Source organism: Amblyomma maculatum, chromosome 6 (genome assembly GCF_055883805.1).
Source record: "Amblyomma maculatum isolate TAMU_Amacu chromosome 6, ASM5588380v1, whole genome shotgun sequence".
NCBI classification, from domain to species: Eukaryota; Metazoa; Arthropoda; class Arachnida; order Ixodida; family Ixodidae; genus Amblyomma; species Amblyomma maculatum.
In genome coordinates this window covers 9481556-9506744 of record NC_139349.1, presented here as the reverse complement: position 1 = coordinate 9506744, position 25189 = coordinate 9481556, and the positions used below count along the sequence as shown (strand labels likewise).

The 25189-nt window shown below is 41.6% G+C and overlaps 2 protein-coding genes across 4 annotated transcripts in view; one reads left to right on the top strand and one right to left on the bottom strand.

Annotated features, from left to right (window-relative positions):
- The first annotated feature begins 1199 nt into the window (after positions 1 to 1199).
- Positions 1200 to 23201, top strand: FER (tyrosine-protein kinase Fer). 2 transcript variants are annotated; one of them, XM_084606024.1, is made up of 18 exons: positions 1200 to 1586; positions 3703 to 3925; positions 5013 to 5186; positions 6159 to 6255; positions 6340 to 6532; positions 7799 to 7936; positions 8636 to 8758; positions 9345 to 9467; positions 9852 to 10029; positions 12575 to 12673; positions 13642 to 13731; positions 15189 to 15386; positions 16085 to 16261; positions 17498 to 17711; positions 18476 to 18599; positions 19910 to 20061; positions 20869 to 20991; positions 22553 to 23201. In XM_084606024.1, the coding sequence occupies exons 2-18, from the start codon at positions 3713 to 3715 to the stop codon at positions 22690 to 22692; spliced, it is 2556 nt and encodes an 851-aa protein (XP_084462150.1). In that variant the 5' UTR covers positions 1200 to 1586; positions 3703 to 3712; the 3' UTR covers positions 22693 to 23201. The 2 variants fall into 2 exon arrangements, with proteins under 2 accessions (XP_084462150.1, XP_084462148.1); XM_084606022.1 differs by having other exon boundaries at positions 13627 to 13731.
- Wdr37 (WD repeat domain 37) overlaps positions 23087 to 25189 on the bottom strand; it is a 151381-nt gene continuing 149278 nt past the window's right edge. For both annotated transcript variants that reach the window (XM_084606025.1, XM_084606026.1), the window contains one exon: positions 23087 to 24831. In XM_084606025.1, coding sequence (XP_084462151.1) covers positions 24670 to 24831 — 162 coding nt within the window. In that variant the 3' untranslated portion in view covers positions 23087 to 24669. The remainder of the gene's footprint in view (positions 24832 to 25189) is intronic.

The window sequence follows — 25189 nt, the reverse complement described above, 5'->3', positions numbered from 1 at the left end:
AAATGAAACATTTGAGGTAGGCCAGAGAAACCATTTGTATACAGCTGCCAGCCATATGGCGCACCACAGGGAGTTTTTTTTTATTTTTCAATTAACTGATTAGTAATTAAGATCATTTTTTCTAACTTACTAACTATCGCATTTAGACAATAAATGGATTTACAAAATTAGAGAGCACCTTCTAAAACCCATTCCGTTTACTTCCGATAAAGAAAGCGTCACGTGCATCGTTTTTCCAAGCTCTAAAGAAAGCCAGCGAAATAAAAAAAAAAATCATGTGACTGGCGCAATCGTGCGCACGATTGTGCTGCTAACCTGGGTTTCAGTGAACGAAATCAGCTGCGGCCTCGGCTCCACGACCCCGCTGCAGCGGCAGGCCCATATAGTCGGCGCACGTGACGGTGCAAGTCGCAGCGAGCTCACCGCGCTGGCTGCAACCATCGCCAACATATCTGGGACTGGGCTGTCGAATCACGGCAGCAGCTTATTTCGTTCATTCAAACCACGGTTGAGAGCACCACAATCGTGGCGCAAGAATGCGTGTTTCAACCGCTGAACGACGTTTATGGCATCGAAGTCCTGTGTAGGTCACGTGAGGCATGAAGGAAACTTCAGTACTGTATACAATCGCTGTTTCTTCACTTTTTGTGCCAGCTCTTTAGGTGCAGGAGCTGGCTTTGGATGCTTTAGTGTTGTGAACAGCTTTTATACTCCTCTGTGCTTAAAGTCTGGCCATGGTAGAATTAGTCTGGCTCCATCGGAGGGACGTCACCAGTGATTCGAACACAGGTGGAAAGGGAAATAAAGAGGGAAAAAGAGAACACCGCAGGTGGCCTGCTTTGCACATCGTTTTATGAAAAGGGGGACAAATCATTATTTTCTCCGTCTCGGGTTTTAATAAGAAACGTTTTCATGGCTCTTATTAAGACTCACTGCGAAACTGTCGAAACGATAGAGAAAATATGTTCCGATTTGCCTGCTTCGTATTCTTGCAGTCATACCTTCAAGCGCGCGGTGTATTAAATATTTGTGGTGGGTATCAGACCCCCCGAGACCCCCCTGACTTTAAGCCTTGCATCTACCTCTAGTATGGCTCCTTGGGCACCACTATGGCACCACATTAGACGCGCGTGCTGCCGCCCTAGTTTCGGCTTTCCCGCCTAAAGAATTTTCTTTCTTTGTCTATGCCTAGAGCAAGTTTCCCTGGCGGAAGGTCTGCGAACTAGCCGTCGCTTTCTTTCCCCGACCTACGATCCCTCCGCTCTCTCCCAAGCGAGCGCTTTCCGTCGCGGCCGCCTTTGCTCGCGAGTGTGGAGGAAGCAATTGGTGCGTGCGGCTGTGCCTTTGTTGTTCCCGAGTCTTTCGTGAAAGTCTCGTGTGTGCTGGTGCTTCGAACGAGCTCAGTGCGTGCAAGAATTGTGCTTTCACTACATACGAACATCGTCCTCTGGATAACCTGTGTCTCAAATGAAGACCAACGTGGATTACGGTTGTCTTTTTCGGATACGACCCTGAGACTCAAGTTCGTCCTGCTCCTGTTCTAGGAACAAAAAAACCTTCGGCACTTCGCCTTTGTATCTGTGACCGTAAGTGTGACGCTCACGAAAATTTAAGAATGTCAGAATCGATTTCATGTCAGCATAGCTACGATGTAAAATAACGTCTGCTTTGGTTGTAATCGAAGAAAAAGCACACGAGGCTGACCAGACGAGGTGCTCTTTGGACTGGGAGAAAACGCGTGGGCTCGCTGACTCGGCGCCGGAGGCCGGCTTCTAAAATTAGGCATGTATTTCTGATGCGGAACTCAGGCAGACGTGTCCACAATCTTCGGCCCTGGTCGGTATCTTAAATAAGCACAGCGTTGCGGGGCACATATATGCAGATTTGAGCACTATATATTCTTCCTATAATTTTTCTGTGCGATTTTCCTTATAAACGAATAACTAGACTCGATGCTGTTTTGCTAAATAATCCAGCACCGAAACAGCGGTTTCTTTTTTGCGCTTATTTATCATAATCGGGAAAGGTGCGGATAAGAATTAAACGTGCGAGCTTATCGACTTGCGCGTTGCAGTCATTGTAGTACGTCTGACGTGATTAAAGTTCGTTTTACCCTATGCTTCTTTCATTCATTTTGAGCAGCACCGTAAAAGAAAACGGGGGGTATAACGCGATCTAGCTTTCTAAAACAGTACGATAAGCTTTTAATCGCGCACGCGGGTTCTGAGAAGCGAAACCAACTGCACCAAATATGTTATGCATCCCCCTGTCAGATTTTATAAAGTCGCACTCGGCCTTGTAGCAAACCAGCACTCGTACGTACGCATGCAGGCATTAATTATTTCTTTCTTTTTCTGTGGATAACAAAATATATTGATTTATAACCACAACGTGCGCTTGGTATACGGCGCGCGAAGTTCAAACCGCCCGTGTACGGCTATACGTCTTTCTCGCTTGTCACTGTGGAGTGCAAGCGCGCATACCGGACGGCGCTCACATAACAATATCCGTGCAACAGAAGCCGGCGCTATGCTTTATGCAAATGTATACCGCGCGTCATATTTTCCCGCATGACATGCGTGCACTCGTAACTGCATCCCCACACCTCTCATTATGCTGCTACGGCCGACGCAACGAAATGCTCTGCGCCGAAGGCGTCCGTTGCACGAGATCAAACCCGGGATAACCGCCCTGTCCTCGTTTTCTGCGTCCATGAGACCCAACAGCGATCGGGGCAGTCAGCCAAACGAAGGCCGTCTTGATAGGTACTACACCGTGCGGGGCCGTCTGTGTGTCGTAGGAAGAAATATCGAAGAGATCGTCGGAAAACGCAAGGCTGCGCTCGCTGGCTTGCGTAATGCATATTTCTCTTTTAGATAACTCTGCCTCGGGAAGTTGTTCATAGAAAACTATTCATTGAAACGACTCAGCAAAGCATAAATGTTCTGTAGCAGCAATTTCATTTTCATGAAATTACATAGGTTGACGATGTTTCCATTCATTTTTATGCCAGGGCTATACTGCTTCTGACTATACCTGTTATAGGCTGGCCATAAGTGCTCAGCTTCTATCACGAATGTGCAGCAGAAGCTGTGAGATGCTTGATTTCAGGTAATAACTAAAAAATGTCACAGCTGTCTAGAGAAAATTGGGAGCACTTTTTGATGATGGTCTGCATGCTCGCTTATGAATAGACATTTTGGAAATATTCATACATAGCTGCAAAGGGCACCATTATCACTTCTTTCTTAACATATGTGCAGCCTTGCTGCCTACACTACATGTACTGTAAGCATCCCTCATTGTGCTGTATATTGAGAGGTCTGTTTTGTTGTATCCTCACAGTGCCATATGCATTAATTCGTCAGCAGCTTATTTTAACCAAACCCTCAGGCCAGGGTAGAGGAAGGAAAATTGTAGAGTTACATAAAATCTACCATTTAGCGGAATGCTTCTTGGCTCTGACACTTGCTAGTAATTAACCCTTCAATAAAAGGAGCTGAAAAGAGAAAAGAAGGTGAAGTCTTGTACATTAATTTCCTGCCATATGACAATGCCTTATCCGGCATGGTGATGCTGTAAGCAGATGTATTTTGTCTTGAAGTGGAGCATGTTGCTAAAGTTAGATGCTATGGCAAGGCTAGTTTCTATGGAAGTTAGAGTTACAGCTGATTTGTGTGCTACCTTTGCGTACCATTGCAGGTTACTGCTGATGGGGTTCGCCACAGAGCTTCAGGGCTGGAGCTCTCATGATGCACTCCTCTCTGTGCAAGATGCAGAGCTCAGGCTGCTGGAGAATATGCGTCGCTTCATTGTGCACCGTGTTAAGTGTGACCGTGAATACTCCTTAGCCCTCAGTGCTCTTTGTGTTCAGACAGCCAAACAAGAACCCGGAGAAGAGCTTGCTGGCAGCCTGGTTGCAAAGGTGTGTTAAGATGCCCTTGCTCATATATCACTGTCGAGTTTTCCACTGAACTGAATGCTCGGAGGTACGATTGATAACTGAGATTATATCCCAAATGGATCTGCTTAGTAGCATCTGAGACTGATAGATGAGCACGTTTGAATTAGAATATGTGACTGTGTATTAAACCACAGCTGCTCAAACTTGTACAGTGTTCAGATATGCCATAAGAATGGCAAAGTTGGGCTAGTTGGTTTGCTATTACTAAGTGTGCTGAACAGCATGAAATTACAATGACAAAAGAAAACATATGACTGTCCTTTAGCTATGTCAGATATGTTGCATTACCGTAATCTCGACAGCTTAGAATCAGAGCAACTTCCTTAGAAGGACACTGTTCCTATGATCTAGTTTACGTTTTTAGTTATTAGTTGCCTGCTTGCCAGTACTGTTTCTTTTCTGTTGCCTTTTTGCAGTACACAGCAATTGCATTTTCTAGTTACATGTTTTTGCTTATGGTGGGACTAGCCTTCCTGTTAACTAATTAAACTACTATTCTTCTTAAATAATTAAATGTCATTAGCCAGCTAATATTACTTTAATTAGTGGCTTGTTCCAACAAATAAATGGCAACCTAATTCGAAGAATTTATATCTAGCTATTTTTTACATTTTTCTTGCGGGATGTGTCATGTTGCAAACATTATAATGGAATAAAAATTAGTGTACAGAACTTTGCTCCATGCTTTCAAAATATTTCTGCAGTTCATCTGTTATTTCTTGAGGGTGCTTTTGGCCTAACTAGCTGTTGTATGTTTAGCATATGTGACTGATGAGAAAGTTGTTTGTAGTGGTAAACTAGCAGGTCACATAAGTGGTAGCTCAGATCGGCCTACTAGTACCCAGATAGTTTTCAAGTGCTAATCAGGCTGAATATGCAGAGATGATTAATGTACCCCCAATTTTTGTTTCTTTCTGTTGTCCTTTTTTAAATATGGCATGCATTCAGCTTCACTGTAGGGTTGGCAAACCATCTCGAAATATTGTTAGATGTGAACTTTACAATAAGATTTGCTGCGTCTAACAAGATAAAATGTGCTTCTTTCCAGGCATGGAATGCCATTGTGGACACTACAGATACTGTTGGCAGGCTTTTTAAGCAGAACGCTGACCTAGTTGCTACCCACACGTTAGACAAGTTGAGCTGCCTCATTTTGGAAAAAAGGGCACTCAGGAAGGTATATCAAGAAGAACATCAAAGAATCCATGGAGAGCTGACAAGGGTACAATTTATATTTCTAATGGCTTTTGAGAAGGGAAAAATGGGCTCGTTTTTAATGCTCCTCAGACATTGATATCTTAACATTCTTTTAACATAAACAGTTGTTTTTAAATTAGTGGTGGTACCTTGAACAGCTGGTGCTTACAGTAGCCAGGCAGGCCTTGTTGGGCTGTGTTTCATTTTGTTGTGCTGCTTGCGTGTGGTGCACACAAATTACTATTTAGTGGATTAAAATGTGAAATAAGTGCTTAAAGTTGAATGTGGCAGAAAGACAAACTATGTTAATAAAAAACTAGCTGTATGTAGTGCAATCAAGTGATTTATTTCAGACTGTGTTGTGCACAAAGTGCTGTTCAAGAATGCTTCATTGTTATTCAGTGCAGTGGCAATTCAATTAATTGCTAGTTCAACTTTCCTTGTAACAGGGACGTCAAGTTGTTAATGTGGCAGGCAGCCTCAGTAACTATATGTGGTATTGCCTAAAAAAATATTCAAGTGTGGAGGAAACATTTTTCGAACTGAGACAGTGAGAAGCGTGCAGTGCTCCTAAAAAGCATATTGCATACCCAGCACAAGCACTATTCTTGCATTTGCATTATTTCAACATGCTCACGTTAACACCTTACAGTGGTGCTAATTTCAGTCGATTACTCATTAGCATGCACGCAGTTGAAGAAGAGTGTCTTGTTCTGGGGATTGAATCTGGGGAAGTTCCTGGGTTGGATCTCCAGGAATTTCCCCAGGTTCTATCCCCAAACTGAGACATGTTTTAGCTGTGAAGGCTCTGAAAAGACTGTTTCGCTTTCCTCTGTATTCACATGACTGTGCCCAGTTATATGATATTGAGTAACCAGACACATGATTGAATTTGAGTTTGTAATAATAATATGAGGTCAAGGCGCTAGAATGGTGATTCATATCTCATGTGACAACAAGTTCTCACTTTTTCTTCATTTCTTTTGTCGTGCAAAAGCTGAGAGATGCTGTGCTTAGGAGTACCTCGGAGTATGAGAAATGCATAGAGAATGCAGCGGCTGCTAAGGAAAAGTATGAGGACCAATTTATGAAAGGTAATCACAAGATTTGCGCTTTGGAATTAGAAGCATGGGATTCAGTGAAAATGTAAGTGCTGACCACAGTGACTTTTCTTTTAGGTCGAGGGAACAAAAAGGTGGAAGAGGCAAAAGAGCGTTATGTCAAGGCCACTCGGAAACTGCACCAAGCCCACAATGACTATATCCTCCTCCTCAATGAAGCTATGAACTATGAGCATCACCTGAGGACTACACTTCTACCGGGCCTGCTAGAATACCAACAAACAGTGCAACAGGAGGCAGTGGACTGCTGGTACAATTCTCTTTCCTGTAACACAAATACGTTATGAATATACATCCTCTCTTTAGCCATATCTCAGCTACCTAGAGTGCTATAACATTAAGCAAATTAATGATTGTTTCTTTTGACTTGTCAGACTGCACAATGAGTCTGTGATTTTTTAACCAATTTATTTCTGCATGTTCATCCAGTGCTTGTTAAGCAAAGATATACAGATTGCAAATGTCCTCTAGTTATTTTATCTTTTTTTGACTGATGATAACGCTACTTGAAGTTCACTTTAGTGTGCTGCTTATAATATGCGCAATGCAGTGTTTTGAGGAAGTCTTGAGTGCAGTACAGACTATAGTTAGTGTAAAATTACCAGTAGGGTCTAAGGATAACGTTCTAAGGACTGCCACTAAAGAATTGAAAAGAATTCTTGGCATGAAACTTGTGCTTACACTGTCCTATTCACTAATAATAAAACCTGTTCGTTTGCTGTCCCTCATTGATCAATAAATTTTAAGTGATGGGTGGAATGCTGATGTAACACCATTTTTATCAGCAAGCCTGGAAATACTTCAGAGCGGAAAAGAAAAAACTTTTTGCTATTAAAATCTTCTTTTTGTAATGTTGGCTTTGGAGTTAATGTGGGAATCATGTGCGACAGACACTGACAAATATTTCGAGGGGTGGTTAAGCTGTTTTTCAGAAAACTTTAAAAATGGAAGCTACAAAATTGTAATTAAAATTAGTTTTATAAGACTTTTGTTCCTAAGTATCACCGGCATCATAGGAGAGAAACACAAGGATAGCTTTGCATTTCTAAGAGCAAAACTGTTAAAAAAAATGTATATATGCTGCAACAGTTTTCTGATCAAGAAACAGAGTCTATGTACATGTTTTATTAATATGAAACGGACTACTTTTCAATGTGCAGTCACTGATTACTCTCCAGTTGTTTACTTAATTCGTGCATGATCACATCACTGCCTTTTCAGGTGCTATAAAGAATAAAAATAAATTCGGTGCGTATGTGTGGACACCCTTTAAGTTCTCTTTTATCTCACTGGCAAATGAAATTTGGCTTTGGAAACTGGGACATAGGTTTATGTGCCAAAAGTTTATTTTGAAGTTATGTATATGTGTGTCAACCAATACAATGCCAATGGTAACACTCAGACTTTCTTTGCCGACTGCTTTCGTATAGGACTACTGGTAAGGCACTAAACATTCATTTTTAGCTTTGTTGCATCCCTACTACTGTCTTAACAATGACATGGTTTGTATCTACAGGCAAGCAGTCGTGAGGGACTTCTCACATCGTACAAATTTTTGTTCGGAACCATTCCAAGCACTCCAGAAAAGTGTCATGGAAAGCATAGAACAAGTGAACAGTGACAAAGAATATGAGGACTTTGTTGAAAAATACAAGTGAGTTCCTATAGTTTTTGATTACCTTATTGTTAATCTGCATGTGTTGAAAACAGTGTGGTTACAGTACACTTTATCTTAATCATTGCATTCATTTTTATGCAACCCAAAACCATGTTTCCAGTCCATATCTTTACATTCCAAGAGGCCCAGACAGTAACTTGAATTAGGCATACAACTGTTTATGACATTAGTCATGAAAATTTAACTCAAACTTTTTATTCTAATGACTGCACTGACCTTCAGTAGAAATATTTCTGAAACAATGTATTTGCAAACCTCTTCTTGAACTTTTCAGCTTATTCTAAGTTTTAGTTATTGCATTTTTTGCTGTGTGTGCTCCTTCTAGTATGTCTATTGGAAAGTAGGCTGATCATTGTAAACAAGAAATAAAAATAAGCAATTACAAAACCGAAAAAGCTACAATTTATTTTGCCCTTGCAAGAAGAAAAAAAAAAGGGACTGCCTGTGGCTGCTGCAGCAATTTAATGCATACCCTTCCTTTATTAATGGGATGTGCCAAAGCCTCCCGAGCCCAGCTCAGCAAAAATTTCTTTAGCACTCTAGTCTTATGTATTAGAGTGGAGTGTGGACAGAATGACATACTGAGGTAATATTCATGAAGTGTTTCTACTTTGAAGCATGATCAAAGTTCAGCCCATATACTGTACAAATTGTGTACAATGTATCCATTTGCAGGTCGAAACCAATTCCTCCTATTGACTTCCATTACGATGAATCACTGCTGAACAACTACTCCGGTAAACTGAAGCCAGAGCAGATTGCAGTTGATGAATTTACAATCGACTCTGTGAGGGAAAGGTAAGTGAACTCGGTAAAAATGTGGAGCCATGCATGTAATGTGCTAAGCAGTATTGGGACCAACGTTAGCAGCTCATAAAGCCACTATATCACTACATAGATGCAGTCATGTAGTCACAGTTAGCAAATTTGTGTTCCCAAATGAAAGTACTTGTTCGCCACAAGAGAGTTTCCCTGACACTTAAAATGGTTGAAACTTGACTCGTAAAGGAGTTGCTATCCTTGGGTTGCATGGAGGGAATTTAGCAAAACAAACTTTCCAACAAAAACCACAATCTCTTCATATGAAAGGTTGTCATCAGTGTTGACAGCTTTGATAAAGGTGTTATGAATCAATTAATTTTATATATCCTTCACTATGAGTGCTTCAGTGAATCTATTCCTCTGCTGGTGGTTTTTCCCAGGATGGCATCCATTATTTTGCGCAAGGCTGAATTTGAGAATATTCTTGGCAAAATGCAAATTTATCTTGGTTATGCATGTCCCATACCTAGGAGCATAAAAAATGAGCATTTGTACCCTCTTTTCTGGTGTTATGTGTTTATGCCCTTTGAGCCAGCGTATGTACTTTGCTCTGCCCTCACAGGATCACTGAGCTTCAGGCGAAAGTTGCCCATGTCCAGGCTGTGATCTTGGAGAAAGAGACGCAGTTAGCACAGTTTCAAGTGGACGTGTCTGAAATAAAGACAACTCCCGATCTGGGATCAGCGTAAGTGTAGCAATGACAGTCACCATCGTCCAGTGTAGAGAATGGGAAAACTGCTCATTAACAGCCGTAAGAAACTGCACTTTAGAAATAGCTTCTTATACGTACAAATTTATGGTGCAAGCATATAACCAGTCGTTGAAGATTCCTAAGGGACTGAGGTAACATTATTCGAGAGGAAAAAAGAAAGTATTTTAGAGCAAAATAGGACAGAAAAGGTAGGGAAGGTGGTAAGGTTATGAAGCATAGGTGATCTATGCAGCGTTAACCCCAGAAACAGCCTAATTAGGGACCAAATGATGAGAATTCTCGAACTTAAATGGCTTCTTCCTTTCAGTGACTATTTACGAGCTTAATGGGGTGACTGTTCCCGTCACTTATTTGCAGAGCCATGGTGAAAAAGAGAGCTGTGGACATAATCAAAAGGGAGCGAGATGAAGCCAAGTGCCAAGAAGAGCGGTTCAACAGCCAGCTGCAGCTGCTTGTGCAGGCTCTTTCGCTGATGGGAAATGAAGTCCCCCGGGCTCTGGATCTTGAACTTGATGTCACCCTTAATGGAGAACAAGTATGTTTTCCTTGTGAGATAATTCTGACAGATGCCTGTCACGGCTGTAAACTTGCTGGTATACCTGATCCGAGTCTATGCTTTTACCATGCTCTAACCAAAAATTGTTACTAAAAGTTAATATTTGCAAATCAGTTCAGTCTGCTTGCTGAAGACCTGCTAGAAATTTTTTGCACCAAAGGAGTGTAGAGATCTGTCAGCTCTTGAAGGAAAGAGTCAGGTGAGAAGGAAAGTGTACCACATATTAGAAGGTTTACAGCATTCCAGCAGTGGGAGGCACACCTAAAATGAAGCCCCAATGTTCTTTTCCCAGCTTGCCTCCACGTTACTTTATGCTGCTTACCACTTACTAGTATTCCTACAGTTTATAACTTGTGCCTGAAATCAATTTCATATTATGAAGTTCAGTATGGCTTTGCAAATAGCTGAAGAAAGGAGGATGGCAAAAGTTATGGGGGAAAGAGAAAGATACAAGGTTCTCAATGTGGATTTTCAGAAAATAGCAAGGAGAGATAAGAATGCCTTCCTGAACATACAGTGTCAAGCAGTTGAGGACAACAGCCAATTAAGGAACACAAGAGCTCTGTATAAGACAATCAAAGATATCAAAGGAAGCTTCTAGCTGGGCGTGATAAAGGACAAACGAGGCAAGGACCTCACTGAAGCCTCAGAGATAAAGAAGAGGTGGCAGGAATACACAGAAGAACTGTACAAGAAGGACCCGGATGTGCAAACCCAACATAAGATGGTTGTGATTACTGATCTCAAGCCAGGCATCCTGAAGAGTGAAGTTGAATGGGCCTTAGCCAGCCTTGCTAAGAACAAAGCTAGTGGAATTGATGGTATTCCAGCTGAGTTGCTTCAAAACCTCAACCACGATGCCGTTAACATTCTGCATACATTATGTCAGAAGATTTGGACTACCCTGCAGTGGCCACAGGATTGGAGGAGGTCAGTTTACATTCCCATTCCAAAGAAAGGCAGTGCCAAACATTGTTCCAACTACCGCATGATCGCGCTTATTTCGCATGCTAGCAAGGCGATGTTGAAAATCCTCCAAGGTAGGCTGCAGCAGTATGTGGATCGGGAGCTTCCAGACGTGCAAGCTGGGTTTCGCAAGGGCAGGGGAACTAGAGACCAAATTGCCAACCTTCGCTGGATCATGGAAAAAGCAAGAGAGTTCCAGAAACCCATCTACTTCTGCTTTATTGATTATGCGAAAGCGTTTGACTGCGTAGATCACAGCAGATTGTGGCAAGCTCTCCAAGAGATGGGAGTTCCAATTCACCTCATCTGTCTCCTCAGGAACCTGTATGAAGGGCAAGAGGCCACAGTCAGAACTGGGCATGATCTTACTGTTTGGTTTCTGATTGAGAGAGGAGTGAGGCAAGGCTGCATACTGTTGCCCTGCCTATTTAATCTATATGCAGAGTGCATCATGAGGAAGGCCGGTCTGGACGAGTCTTCAGCTGGAGTGAAGATTGCTGGAAAACGTACCAACAACCTTAGGTATGCGGATGATACCACTTTAATGGCAGAAAGTGAAGTGGAAGTCAAGAGACTTCTGATGCGCGTACAAGAAGAGAGTGAGAAGTTTGGGCTTAAACTGAACATTAAAAAGACAAAGATCATGGTGTCTTGCCCGATCAAGTCCTGGAGCATCAAGGGATAAGAACTGGAAGCTGTGACAGATTTTCTCTTCTTGGGCTCCAAGATTACCTCGGAAGGAGACCGCCGCCATGAAATTAGGAGACGCCTGCTTCTGGGAAAGAGAGCAATGGTTAGCCTTGACCGCCTAGTAACATTAGTCTGTCAACCAAGATCCGTATAACTCGTGCTATGGTCTTTCCAGTTGTGATGTATGGATGCGAGAGTTGGACTATGAAGAAGGCTGACCGCCGAAGAATTGACGCGTTTGAATTGTGGTGCTGGCGGAGACTCTTGAGAGTTGCTTGGACTGCCAGAAGGTCAAATCAGTCGATATGTCGACCATAAACCCTGACCGCTCATTGGAGGCTCAAATTCTAAAGTTGAAGCTCAGATACTTTGGTCATCTGATGAGAAGAGAGGAGTCGCTGCAAAAAGATTTGATGTTGGGAAAGGTTGAGGGTCGCCGGAGATGGGGTAAGCAGCGAACGCGATGGTTAGATGGCATCCTCGAGGCACTGCAGATGAAGTTATGTGATGTTAGGAAGATAGTGAGAGACCGGAAAGCGTGGCGTGACATGGTCTATAGGGTCACGAAAAGTCGGACACGACTGAACGACTGAACTGAACTGAATGGTGTAGCACCTGAAGCATCGTCTTTAACGCACGAGAAAGATTCGTGTCTACATGCATTGTCTACATAATTGCAGTGCACCGTCATAAAAAAAGTGCTGTCAGAAAAAGTTGCAGCCTTGAGCCGGGTAGTGAAGGGTACAACAGAAATATATCATGGCAGTTCTGTGAGTGGAGAATTTTCAAAACGTGATCAGAGGTTGAATGGCAGTCTCTTGCACCATGTTCACATAATTTCAGCTGCTGCTTTACCACCTAATTTCAGAGCAGCAAGGGAGAAGAAATAATGGACTTCACTACAATCAGCAAGATTGCAGCAAGGCATTTTGTGGACAAGATTAAGAGCCCCTTCCTCCGAAAGCAGGTAAATGAAATTTGATTTCTCTTCTGTTGTGCCTGCTGTAGTGGCGCCCTTTTTATGCTGCATGGAAGAGGGTATATAGTAAAATGCATGTCTGTATGTAGTCACTTTTATTAGCGCACGCTTCAAGTAGGTGGCCTAGCTTGAATTCATATTCTGTGGGCTCAACGGCTGGCAGCACAGACATTTAAATTTGTTGTCAAAGACAATGAACCCGAGTTTGATTTTGCGGTATCACTTTGCAGCGCCTATAAATAGCGGGATATTCTCATTATACATTCTAATGCTTACACATGTCAGTGTTTATGTATGTTTACCACATAATTTCAGAGCAGGAATTGTGTGAAAGGAATTGTGCTGATCATAGTACGTCAGTGTGGGCTGCCATTTTTTGGCTGAGAAGAAAAGATGTAATTGCACAGAAAGAAATTTTTGTTGAAAGGAAAGATGCAGCAGTTTCCTCTTTTCTTGGTGAATATCTTTACTGAGCTGTAAGAAAGGAAGACAGAGATATCGTCTCCGGTGTAATTTTAACCACCTGGGGATCTTTAAAATGCACTCAAAACATTTACAACAGGATTGGTTGATTGAAAGGATAATCTGTGCTAAAGTAAATTTTAGGAGATTGTGTGAAAAACAGACATAATAAGCTATGCAAGCAATACTGTGTATCTACTGTTAGCACTGAAAATTTGAGCCACTAGGTAATGTCAATAAATGTAATTTCTTGACAGCACCCTTATATAGCCTAGAGTTGAGGTGTTCACTGTGGTAGTTGTTAACACAAGTATGAGCTGCATATTTAAGTCCCAAGCTGCATTCCTAGCTTACACAAGAAGCTTTTTTATGTCTTTCCACCTCCTGTGGTTACGTAAACTTCCCTAGTCGAAAGCACCTCATTCTGCATGAGGGAAAAACAAATGTCGTTGCCAAAGTGTCCAGTGTATTCATGCCAGGCCAACCGCCCCCAGCCTTCCAAGGACTCCGAGGAGTGCATCACCACCTCCAATAACATCTCTGAAGAGACTAACAACACCCACCACCACCGGCCCTACAGCCGCGTAAGTGTTGTGTCAGTCTCCCTGCATGCTCTTCTGCTCGTGCACGTTCACTTAAAGATAGCATTGTCTTGCCTGTGGAACAGCATTTTGATTATCTTTTTCTTTTTTTTTTAAAGAAGGTCATTTTAGAGTGCTTGTGCATTAGAAACTAATCAGTGTGTTTGCTCAGCTAGAGTACATTTGTGAGCTTGTATGAGCCATGAGATGTTTTTGCACTCACTGCTGTCTTTTTTTTTTTTTGGTCTGTCAGTACTGTACTATTTATTTTGGCTTAAGGCTTCCATTCTGTAAGGCAACTTTTGGTTGATCACTGAAAATAAGCTGCCTCCATTGACCAGTTACCTTGTCTGAAGGAAGTGGAGAGTGAATTTACGCATACGTAAGGGAAAGATGGCAATGAATATTGCATCAGGAGTGCAGCATGTAGTACTGCACCAGTCTCACACAAGGCGCTGAATTCCTAGCACATCAGTAATGCTGCTACAAGCAAGAAGGCCTCGGAGGTAAAAAGTTTAAAAAAGTGGCAGCTTTCAGCACGGTATGTATAAAGATAATGTTTATTCATGCAACCGTGTGTGTTCTGGCTCTGATTGCACACCCAAAGGAGTGAACATTTACTCGAAGGAGAGAAAAAAAAAAGCGGTACATGAGGGAAATGTGGAGACTTTCGCACTGTGCTTTTGCTTTTTTTTCTTGCAGGTTTATCTCAATAGTGATTCCAGAGTCATTTTTAAATTATTGTTGAAAAGGACGCTTTTGTTGTGCTTGCCTTCAGCTGCATTTAAAATACAGATTCAATGTGTGTCTCAGGGACCATTTATTTGATGTGACAGAATCTTTTGCGAGAGAAGTGATGCATTAAAAGTATTTTATAGCAAAGAAACACTGAGGACGAATAGAAGTTGGCCTGTGTTGATAGAGTACAGTGTTTCAATCACGAAAGACCATTCTTGCTGAAATCGAGGCTTATATAGGCAAGAAAAGGCCTCAAACAAAATGCAGGCATTGCCATCGCTGCCCAATTTTGGGAGTAAAATGCACATATCGATAGATTGTTTTTGTTCTAGATCTTAGAGGTTATGCTAAACTGCCAACCACTTCAAAACAGTGGCAACCTGTCCTTTTCAGTAAGGACATAGTGAGTTTGACTTGCTGGCAGGGAGACTACTCAATAAATTATTCTTGTTAATAAACGTGTCTGTTGGTGCTGGACAAATGTCAACATGATGTGACTTAAAACAAAAAAGAGCAGCACCAACAAAGATAATGCCGAACTTAGCACTTGTCCTACATAGTCTCTTATGTTCGCCCTGGTTCTGCTATTGCTTCCTTTCTCGAGTTTTATCACCATCTAGACCAAATCTGTGTTCTTTCAAATGAATATAACTTTGTCACTGCTGCCATTAACGTAAGATCTGCCACTGCTTTTTCTCCTCCCTTTTTTTAACGCAATCCAGATGACTGTTAACCCGAACATCTCGCTACAAGATGAAGACTGGTTCCATGGTGTGCTCCCAAGGGAAGAGGTTGTCCGACTGCTTGTCAATGATGGCGACTACCTTGTGCGAGAGACGATACGAAACGAAACGAAGCAAGTGGTGCTCTCAGTGTGCTGGCAGGGCCACAAGCATTTCATTGTGCAGACTACCGCTGATGTGAGCCCCATCTTCCATTTATATCTTTGCATGCTTGCAACTATGAACTCTCAAAGGCACCTAAAATGCGTCAAGAAACGCAAACACTAAGTATGACATTACACAGCAAATATAGCTGAAATGTTTGATAAATGTGAGCAAAGGTTAAATGACATAACCTATGGATGTGGGAGTATTTTAAGTAATTAGCTAGAAATGATAAACACTGCAATATAATTACTGCGGCTTCCTTAACTGTGTTTATTCTGAAAATAAGAACATGTCGAAGAACTTGGACAATATGCAATATAAGCTTTAATTCTTTGCTTCATAGTTCATTTATTTTTACAATTTGTTGTATAGGAAGTAATCGTCACCTGCTGTGGTGGCAGAGTTTGACATTCAGCTGCTGGTCCCAAGGTCACAGCTTTGATTTCGACTGTGGAGGCCACATATTTATAAAAACAAAATGCCTGTGTACATTAAAGTACATTAATGATATAAATTAATCCTGAGCCATAGGAAGTATGATCTTAGACTTTGCATCATCACGAACATGCATGTGATCAGCAGCTGTATGCTAAGCAGTGCTAATAGCATTTGTGTTACCTAGTGTCAGCAGCACCTGCTTTGAATACAAAAGGCACTAACTGTGAGCGTTTTCGAGTGCCCATGAAATCTCAGTACTTAATGAAAACCCGTTTGCTTCTTTTGTGCAGGGAAAGTACAGATTTGAAGGGCCAGCCTTCAGCACAGTGCAAGAGCTGATAGTGTATCAGCATCACTTGGGACATCCAGTGACAAGCAAATCAGGGGCAATACTACAAACTCCCATCTTCCGAGAGCGATGGGAACTGAACAACGATGATGTTGAGCTCGTTGAGAAAATTGGAAGAGTGAGTGAACACGCGGTGCAGCTCTTGAACAATCGCAACATTCCAATTAAGCAAAAATCCCCACTCATAAAAGAGACAGCGTATACCATTTCAGTATTTAGGTAGGCAGCGAAAATATGCAAAGCAGAGATGGAGGTTGAGCAACTGTTTTGTGGCACATTTGATTTTGAATGGCCAAAGTACAACAGCCACCTATAGCATGCAGTGTGTCAAAAAAAAAAAAAGAAAAAAAGAATTCGTGGGAACGCTTGTGCTTCAGAATCAATTTATTGCAGTGCTGCGAACGAGAAGATGGAGCTTGCATGTTTTGTCATATTTGCATGCATTGAGTTCAGGCTGTTGATTTGTGCAAGGTGGCATACTATTTTGTTGCACACCCACAGCCCATACATATTTGCTGCCAAGGTAAATGTAGTTTTAATTGAGCAGACAAAAATTTGACATTCCATTTTTATTTTTCTTGTCACTGTGCTTTTAGAATTGCTACAACTGTGCATTATAAGCTTGCACAAATTGAGAGCAGCTTTGCAATTTATTGGAGGTCAAATATGTTTTACAGTTATTCAAGAGATGACAGGGCAAGGGGCTCTTCGAGAAGATATTTTTCATGGATTTACAGCTATGAAATTTTCAGGACATATTTTTGAGTGATTTCAAATGCACCATTAAATTATTGAATTTTATCTCTGTGCATTTATGTGACGCTTTACGTGGCACTTCTGTTCAAAACAGTCAAGAAAATTTATGTTTAGTGTCGTATGCCAAATGTGGGAAAAATCTTCCTTAGCTTTTTTTCTGAAGTAGCAACTTCAAAACCTGACAACTTAAATTCTGCGTCAGAATTATAATTTTACATCTTGTGTGTTCCTTTATAGCACAATGCAGTAAAGTTCCTTGCAGCAAATTTTTTAAAAGCTTTCAAGAAAACCATGACACATTACATATTAAATGACATACTAGGTATGTGTAGTCAGTGCACAAAAATACACGTTCTCTGACAATTTCATACTTATGATCTTTAAAGGTCTATAAACAACTTTCCCTCTTCAGTCGCAATAGTTACTGTCAACTTCGTGTGCATCTATGAGCAGTAAAAAAGAAAATTAAAAGCGCGACATTCTGTGACTTTTTTCTCAAGTTCCTTTTTCAAACCTAGTACTATGCTGGATTAATCGAAAGCTAAAGAGTTTGCCAAATTTTCATGACTTGTGCATATCCTTTTTTTTTTTTTGACAGGGCAATTTTGGAGATGTCTACAGAGCACTTCTGCACCCACAAAGGCTAGACGTGGCTGTGAAGACTTGCCGCGTCAACCTGCCAGATGAACACAAGAAAAAATTTCTCCAGGAGGGACGAATCTTAAAGCAATATGACCACCCAAACATCGTCAAATTTATTGGAATCTGTGTTCAGAAGCAGCCCATCATGATCGTCATGGAACTCGTGCCAGGTACCAGTCTTCCTACTTGCACCATATGTTCTTGGTCAAAGCAATTTCGTATTATTTTAAACCCTTGTAACAGACAGAATTGCTATATAATCCTGGAGTAAAGTACAAAATAAGCCAACTATAAACGAAAAAAAAAATGCATTTAGACACTGCTACAAAGCAATATGGTTTCTGTCGCTCTTCTATGAACATGTGCTAGTATGAGAGAAAAGTCTCCAGGGGGCATGTCTGGGGTCCTCTATAGCGCATACATGTAAACCACATAATGGCTGCCAAAGTGCCCAGTAGGAAATGGTGGGAAAAGTTAAGTGCACTAGGTAAACCTATAACTGAAAAGCTTTTGCACGTAAGAGTTAACAGAAATGTCACAGATCAGGACAGAGATACTATACAGATAGTGTGCTTGTGCCCACATACCCACAGCCAAGTGGTATGAGGCCACAGTGAAGTATCACTGATGTTTGCACTGCTTGCAGTGTGGAAGTGGACGCACCTCTTGAATGGCATACTGCACTAATAATAGCGATACATCTGCAGCTGGTTCCGGTCCCATCCAGACATCTGTTGGGTGTGTGCTGGTGGCTGTGGTGGTGTGCAGCATGTTTAAGTGCAGCAGCCCATAGAGAAGGTCTTAATGCTTCAGACCTATTGTTGGCAGCACGATAAAACAGCAGCATTCTTTCTGTAACACTGCATTTTATTTTGGAGACTTCTTTTCTGTGCACTTCAGTACTAAAGGTGGATCTACCTGTTCCATTTCCAAGGTGGATCTCTGCTGACCTTCCTGAGAAATCAAGGGCCCAAACTAAGTCCGAAGGAGCTGCTGAACATGTGTACAGATGCGGCTGCTGGAATGGCTTATTTGGAAAGCAAAAACTGCATACACAGGTAAAGTGCCCCTTGCTGCATTACGGTGTGGGTGGTTTATGGGCTGTGCTCTTGCAGTACCAAGTTGCCAATGCCATGCACATTGCTCGATAAAATAAAAAATTATAAAAAATCGTAATGTAGGGCAGTGTCAAACTGTTTTGTGCACCCATTTAGCTGACCCCTCAAATACATTTTTCGAAAATTTTTATCAGCATGGTAAGGAATTCTGAGAAGCTGATTCTATGTACAGCATCAAGAAGCTTTTTTATCGTGCAGAACTAATAGTAGTTTACAGGACAAAAGATTAAAGGAAACAAAAGCATCACCCCTGCCATCAGAATAAAAATTCATTCTTATTTTACTTCATTCAAGCAATTAGACTGTGCTTGAGCAACTGTGTGCGCATTATGCTATTTTTGTCTACAGACAGGCTCATATACCTGCAACATTTGCATTGCCACCAATTAAAGTCTCAGTAAAACTTATAGGTTTCTTTGTGCAGTGTATTTTAAAGTTACACATACTGTAATTACGATGTTGCAAGTATGTAGGTGGTTTCTGTGAAGAGGAAAAAAAAATGGAGATATCTTCATTCCAACTAGCAGGTTTAAAGAGCTGAACAGAACACAAACTTTACTTCTAAGTTGAGAAATGCTTGGAGTCATGATCAGCTAATATTTTTTAGGAGACAAGAGGATCTTATTATGGAATATAGTGTCGGACCGAATTGAGCTTTAATCTGTTGAGAGATTTACTATGAGCTGAACCACTTAAAGCCTCATGTCAGGCGACAGTAGCCATGTGCAGTTGAAAGATTAAACATTTCCAAGGATACTACTACGTTGTTGTTAGTAAGCAAACACTTTGAGCTTTGGTACATCAAGTCGTTGGTCAAATCTGCAACACCATAAAGGTAACGCAAATTGGAGTTTGGCTGTTTTTTAAAATTGGTTTGTGCGCTACAGGAATTATAGCAACACAATTTGGACTTATACCTCCATTTACTGCAAGGGAAACCTTGCTGCAGGCAGAGCAACTGCAGTGGTATGGTTCTGTACTCTTGTTGCACCACTTTTCTGAAGCTAAGTCTGTCTAGCAGTAGGAAGCATGCAAAAATAAGGTTCGTGTTGCGCAGTGTTCAGCCCTTCTTCCATATCTGAATTATAGCATTCAAATCATCACCCTTTCTAGCACAAACAGTTCTTAGACAACATTCCACCATGGTTCTTCCTTGTAAATTAACATAGTTGAAAGTGCTTTCAAACATTGGATAGCCTGCATTGTTTGCAGCAGCGCCTTATCCAGAAAATGACCATTTTCTTGTGCAGAGACTTGGCTGCAAGGAATTGTCTGGTAGGCAAGAACAACGTAGTAAAGATATCGGACTTTGGCATGTCACGAGAAGAAGAGGAGTACATTGTGTCAGATGGCATGAAGCAGATACCCATAAAGTGGACAGCACCTGAGGCCCTGAATTTTGGTGAGTGGTTCTCCACCGCACGATTTTATAGAATATATGTAGAATGTTATAAAAGCACTGCAGGTGCATTCTTTATAATGTATCCTGCAAACTGCTTGCAGTGATTTGTGCAGTACAGATGGAAGTTCATGACTCTTGTTGGCAGTGCTCCATGAATGACTACTAGTAATCAGCTGAGCAACTCTAACACTGTAGATCTAGTTTGACGAGCATTCCTCACAGATAAATTACTTCCAGATTGCCCCCTGAAAGGCTTTATGAAGACAAAGGTCTCGCAAATGACAAATAAATGTGATGCATATTACATTGCTTATTTACTGCTTCACTTCTGGTTACTTCACATATGGTGCATTATTTCTGTGTACACACTAAACAGCAGTACCTGAACAGCCGTCTAGTTATTCATGTATGCAGTTGAATAACACATCGCAGGCTAGTTGGTTCATCTCAAGGCAGAACAGCGCAAGCTGCGCAGGGACAAGGAAGGAAGACGAGATACACACAGCGCTGTGTGTGTCTCGTCTTCCTTTCTTGTCCCTATGCAGCTTGCGCTGTTCTGCCTTGTAATGTATGCAGTGATAGATATAGTTTTATGTGCTGGGGTTTCAGGTTATGTCTTATATTTTTACAACTATTGTCCGAGAACTACCACATGTGCATTTTCGAAGCAGATGTATAGGCATCATGAGATGGTACTTGGGTACATCCTATGCATCTGCTACCCTACTGAGCCATAAACAAACACAAGATTTATGCCCTTTCGAACCTTGGATATAACTATTTTTCCTTTGGTTTTGTCATGGATAGGAAAATATACATCTGTGTGTGATGTTTGGAGCTATGGCATCCTGGCCTGGGAAATCTATTCATTGGGCGCATCTCCTTACTGTGGCATGTCCAACAGTCGAGCCAGGGAACTGATAGACACAGGTGAGTTGGAAGAATTCCCAAAGCACTTTGCTAGTAGCATTGTGCTACAGAAGCAGCTTTAAGCAAAATATAGCCGACATTCTGCAGGCTTTGAGGAGTGAAGTTTATAAACCGAGGTGACCTTCACAACCGTTCCGCCACCGACAAGAAGGTTCTATAAATGCCGTTTGTAGAGTGTAAACGCGGTGTGTTGAAATGGTTGAGCTGTGTACAAATCTGCCTGTTCAAGAAGTTCTTGAATTTTTTAACCCAAAATGAAGTGAAGCTATATGAACTGGGAATCAACCCAGCCAAATCATATATTGACATTTCTTCGAGATCTAGCTTAAATTAAGGCAGTTCTGAATACAATGTAGCCAAGTTTTTTGTGCAGCCAAACCCACTGCTTAAGGGAATATCACAAGTGAGGAGATCAGATAGCATGTTCTATGTGTTTAGCATCAATTGGTTTTTTTCTCATGTATGTTGCCCAACGTCTGGTATAGGCTTTTTTTTTTAGTGCACCAAGGAAGCATGAATAGCCGAGTAGGCCCATTTGCAGATTTATGTACTAAAGCTCGATAAATCTAGCAGGACCGAAATTTAGCCCCAGTCAGGCCTGTTTCAATCACATTCTTTGAGCGACACCTCTGAAACCTGAACTCTTGCATTTCACCAATTTTTGCTTGTCTGGCTGGTCTAGTCTCTGCGACCTTCAAAAGCAGAGGAGAAACAGCTGCACCGTGTGCACCAAGGACATGGTATAAGAAGGGCAACGGAGGCCACATATTTCATCAGAGTGTCTCCAAGGGTATAAAGTGGTTCAGCTTCCAGCATTGCTAGCACATACACATTAACCACACATATTGGCTGTAATTTCTTTCTTCGCATGTGTGTTTACAGCGCTCGTTTGGGCAGTGCTGCCTCCAGGCAGTGAGTCTTCGGTAAGAGTAAAGGACCGAGCTGATAAGAGCATGGATGTTTATCTCAACAGAGAGGAAATGAGCCACCAAGCACGGAGCTGAAAGAATGTGTGGGCACTGTGCTCGTACAATTTGGAGGCATTTGGGTGTTGATGTTGTGTGCAGTGCATAGCGATGTGAAGCAATCTACAGAATTGTGAAACTCTTTGGTGTGATGTAAATTTCTCACGAATTTGGGGTCAGAGCCTTGACTAAATCTGCTCCTAAGTGCCAGTTCATGGTAATCTGATCATAGCTCAAATGCACTTTTCCAGTGAAAAATAATTTTCAATTGGAAGTGGGAGGAGTAATAACTAAGATTTACCACATCATGTTAAAACTGTGTTGTATGGTTGGAAATTTCCCAGTGATGTCAATGACAGAAATATTTTTTGTCCCTTCACAAATAACTCGTTGGCAGCTGCCCCAAAATCATAAGTGGCCAAACGTATTTAAGGCTCACATAAGCAGGATCCTCTTTTCCAACAGCAGAATGCAGAAGCTTTCTCGTGCTATGTTAGTGGGTGTTCTGACACTGCAACACCTCCCCTGGCTATGCCTCTGCCACTTTGTGTTTCAAACAGCAACTGACATGAATGTTTGCCTGTGTTGAATTTCAGGGTACCGATTACCAGCTCCCGAGAAGGTACCAGATACCGTGTACCAGCTTATGCTTCGGTGTTGGGAGTACAACCCCGACAAGAGGCCTACGTTCCAAGAGATTCACCAAGCTCTGGTCAATATTGGCAAGCACATATAATGACAGAGGGGACAGTGCACTGGAACATGTAAACATTTATTTCGCATACGCTGTGGTTGTTCAAATCGTCACCTGTGTTCTGCTGTTGCTTTGGCAGAGAGTTTCGCTCTTGAGGAACAAATGCTTCTGTGTGTGGAATTGTCTCTTGTATGGCAGCAGATGTGTAAATACAGTATAGTTAAATATTTAAATGTTTGTCAAAAGTTGAAAAAACATGTTATGAACAAATGGTGTCCTAAAAATGTTATAACAGCATAACCTTTTTTTTTTTTAGTGAAATAAGCTAGTTTGTACAGGCAGTTCTTCAGAGCTCAGCCACTGGTATTTATTTTGTGCCATATTTTTCTTCCTTCTTTTAAATAATAACCTTGCAAGCAATAGAATAAAACTGGAAGAAGGTATATAAGTGGCTTTTAATAAGTGTACAGGGTGTAAACAGACTTGAAATGGTTGTATCAGAAACCAAACACTAATTACTGTTTCTGGACATATAAGAAGAAAAAAATTAACTGAAATAAAGTATGCTACAATCTGCACAACTTTGTGACAATTGATCTTTCCACAGTCACCTGTGCCTGTACAAGACTAGAACAGCAAAAGCACATGGTACATTTGCACAAGCACACACACACATCTCTAACATTTCCAGTGCATTCTATTTACATCAATACATTGTCGCACACAACAAAAGTAGAGACTGAACTCTGGCGGATGTGTAGTTACTGAAAGAGACAGCCAGGACACTTCACAGATGGAATGTCACTAGTTCTAGAACTGCTGTCTAACTGCACAGAACTTATCTGGTGACAGTTTTGGTCTATGCTAGGTAGTACAGTCACTGCTCTTTATGAGGTTAGGGATTAACGAAATGTTGGGAGTGCAGAGAGCAAGAAAAAAAAAGAAGGCTTTAGATTTAGTTCTCCTGACTGACAACACACTACTTTATAATCTTCAGAACTGTGACAAAGCTTCAACACTGGCTGAATAGACAACCTCTTCACCTCCAAACGCTGTATTGATGACCAGACAAAAGTTCCGCAAACGAAATTGGCCGCTAGCAACTGGGTATTTTTTTAATGGTGGTTAACTGTAGTTTCTGAAGGTATACGCAGAGGTAATAAACAAACATTGATGTAACTACCTTTATAATAAAACAAGCCAAAATATCAGACTGAATGCACATACAGATGTCTAGTACATCAAAAGTGTCCACAATTACTAACTTTCCTTTGGTAAGTTACATCAAGACAGGTGCCATGTTTTAACACCTACAATCGCTCACTACTTTCAGAAGACAACAAGGTATAGTATTGCAACAACTTGTGCCTCTTGCCCTCCAAGAGCACTAAATATGAATTCATTTGAAACAGAAAAAAAAGAGGAGTGAAATGGAAGAGTGTCTTCTTCATATAGCTCTCAAGCAATGTGACTTAAGCTCAAGGCATTTTCATCAACTTTAAATCACAGTCTTAAGCTTTCAATAAAGCCAATGAAGAAATAGTAGCAATGCAGAACTTTTTGATTAGTGCGAGATGCCTGCCCATGAATTTTATCCTTATTTTATACCACGCCTATCGTCCTTGGAGGTCTGCACAAACCGATAACTACAACTTAAAAGGGAGAAAAGACGAAAGATGTGATCGCACAAAAGTGCTTCCTACACTATAACGGCATGATTGTTCTTTAGAAAATAAAAAAACCACCTCTTTCTTGCCCCTGACCAAACGAAAATCCCTATGTGGTAAACCGGATGGCAAAAATTAGGGGGAAGTTGTTCATGCCAGCTACACAAGCACCTCCTGTGGACGTGATATGTTCACCAGTTCTCGCGAATGGCTGACTTCAGAGCAAACAGAGGTGGTGGTATGCTGACTGGTCGGGGCTGCTCTGCACTCTGTGCCTTCCAAGCTGCCATTTCAAGTGAAAAAGCAAAAGCAGAGTGGAGTTTCCTGCAACAAGCTTTCATCCCTGTTGTGCTCAGTTGGCCTTCAGGAGGCTAGCCTTGCACTCTTCCTTAGAAGGCACGCCAACATTCCAGCCAAGGGTGTTGCGATCAAAACCACATGTGAAGAGATTCGCCTTGACATTGGCCTGGTCAGTGTCAAGCCAAGCTGCAGCGCACACCATCCGTCGGTGGCCCTGAAAATTGGCAGTGCTGCCATGTTCAGAACGCCCCGAGATATTCCCAGGGTGCTCCTCCAGCACGAAACACTTCGGATATGACTGCAATGAGAAGTAGTTGACACATGCTTTCCCAGCTAACATACCACTAGCTACTGCTTTGTCCAACCACATCACTGCTGCAAATCTTAATTATATGTTTTTACTTCGTTTTATGACTGGTGTCCGATAACTCACTTTGAAGGCTTTCAGCACACAGTGAGATATAAAGCACTGTGCCAAAACCAGCATTTTGCAGCACACTAATGTGAGACATGGCCTTCTTGCAGTCATATAGCATAAAGATGTCAACTTGTGTTTGAAGCAAAGAAAAGCT

Coding starts and splice junctions, on each gene's coding strand:
- FER (XM_084606022.1), top strand. CDS start 3,713: ATGGGGTTCGCCACAGAGCTTCAGGGCTGGAGCTCTCATGATGCACTC. Junction 6,256..6,339: donor TGAGGACCAATTTATGAAAG/GTAATCACAAGA, acceptor CTTTTCTTTTAG/GTCGAGGGAACAAAAAGGTG. Junction 12,674..13,626: donor GCCCCTTCCTCCGAAAGCAG/GTAAATGAAATT, acceptor TATTCATGCCAG/GCCAACCGCCCCCAGCCTTC.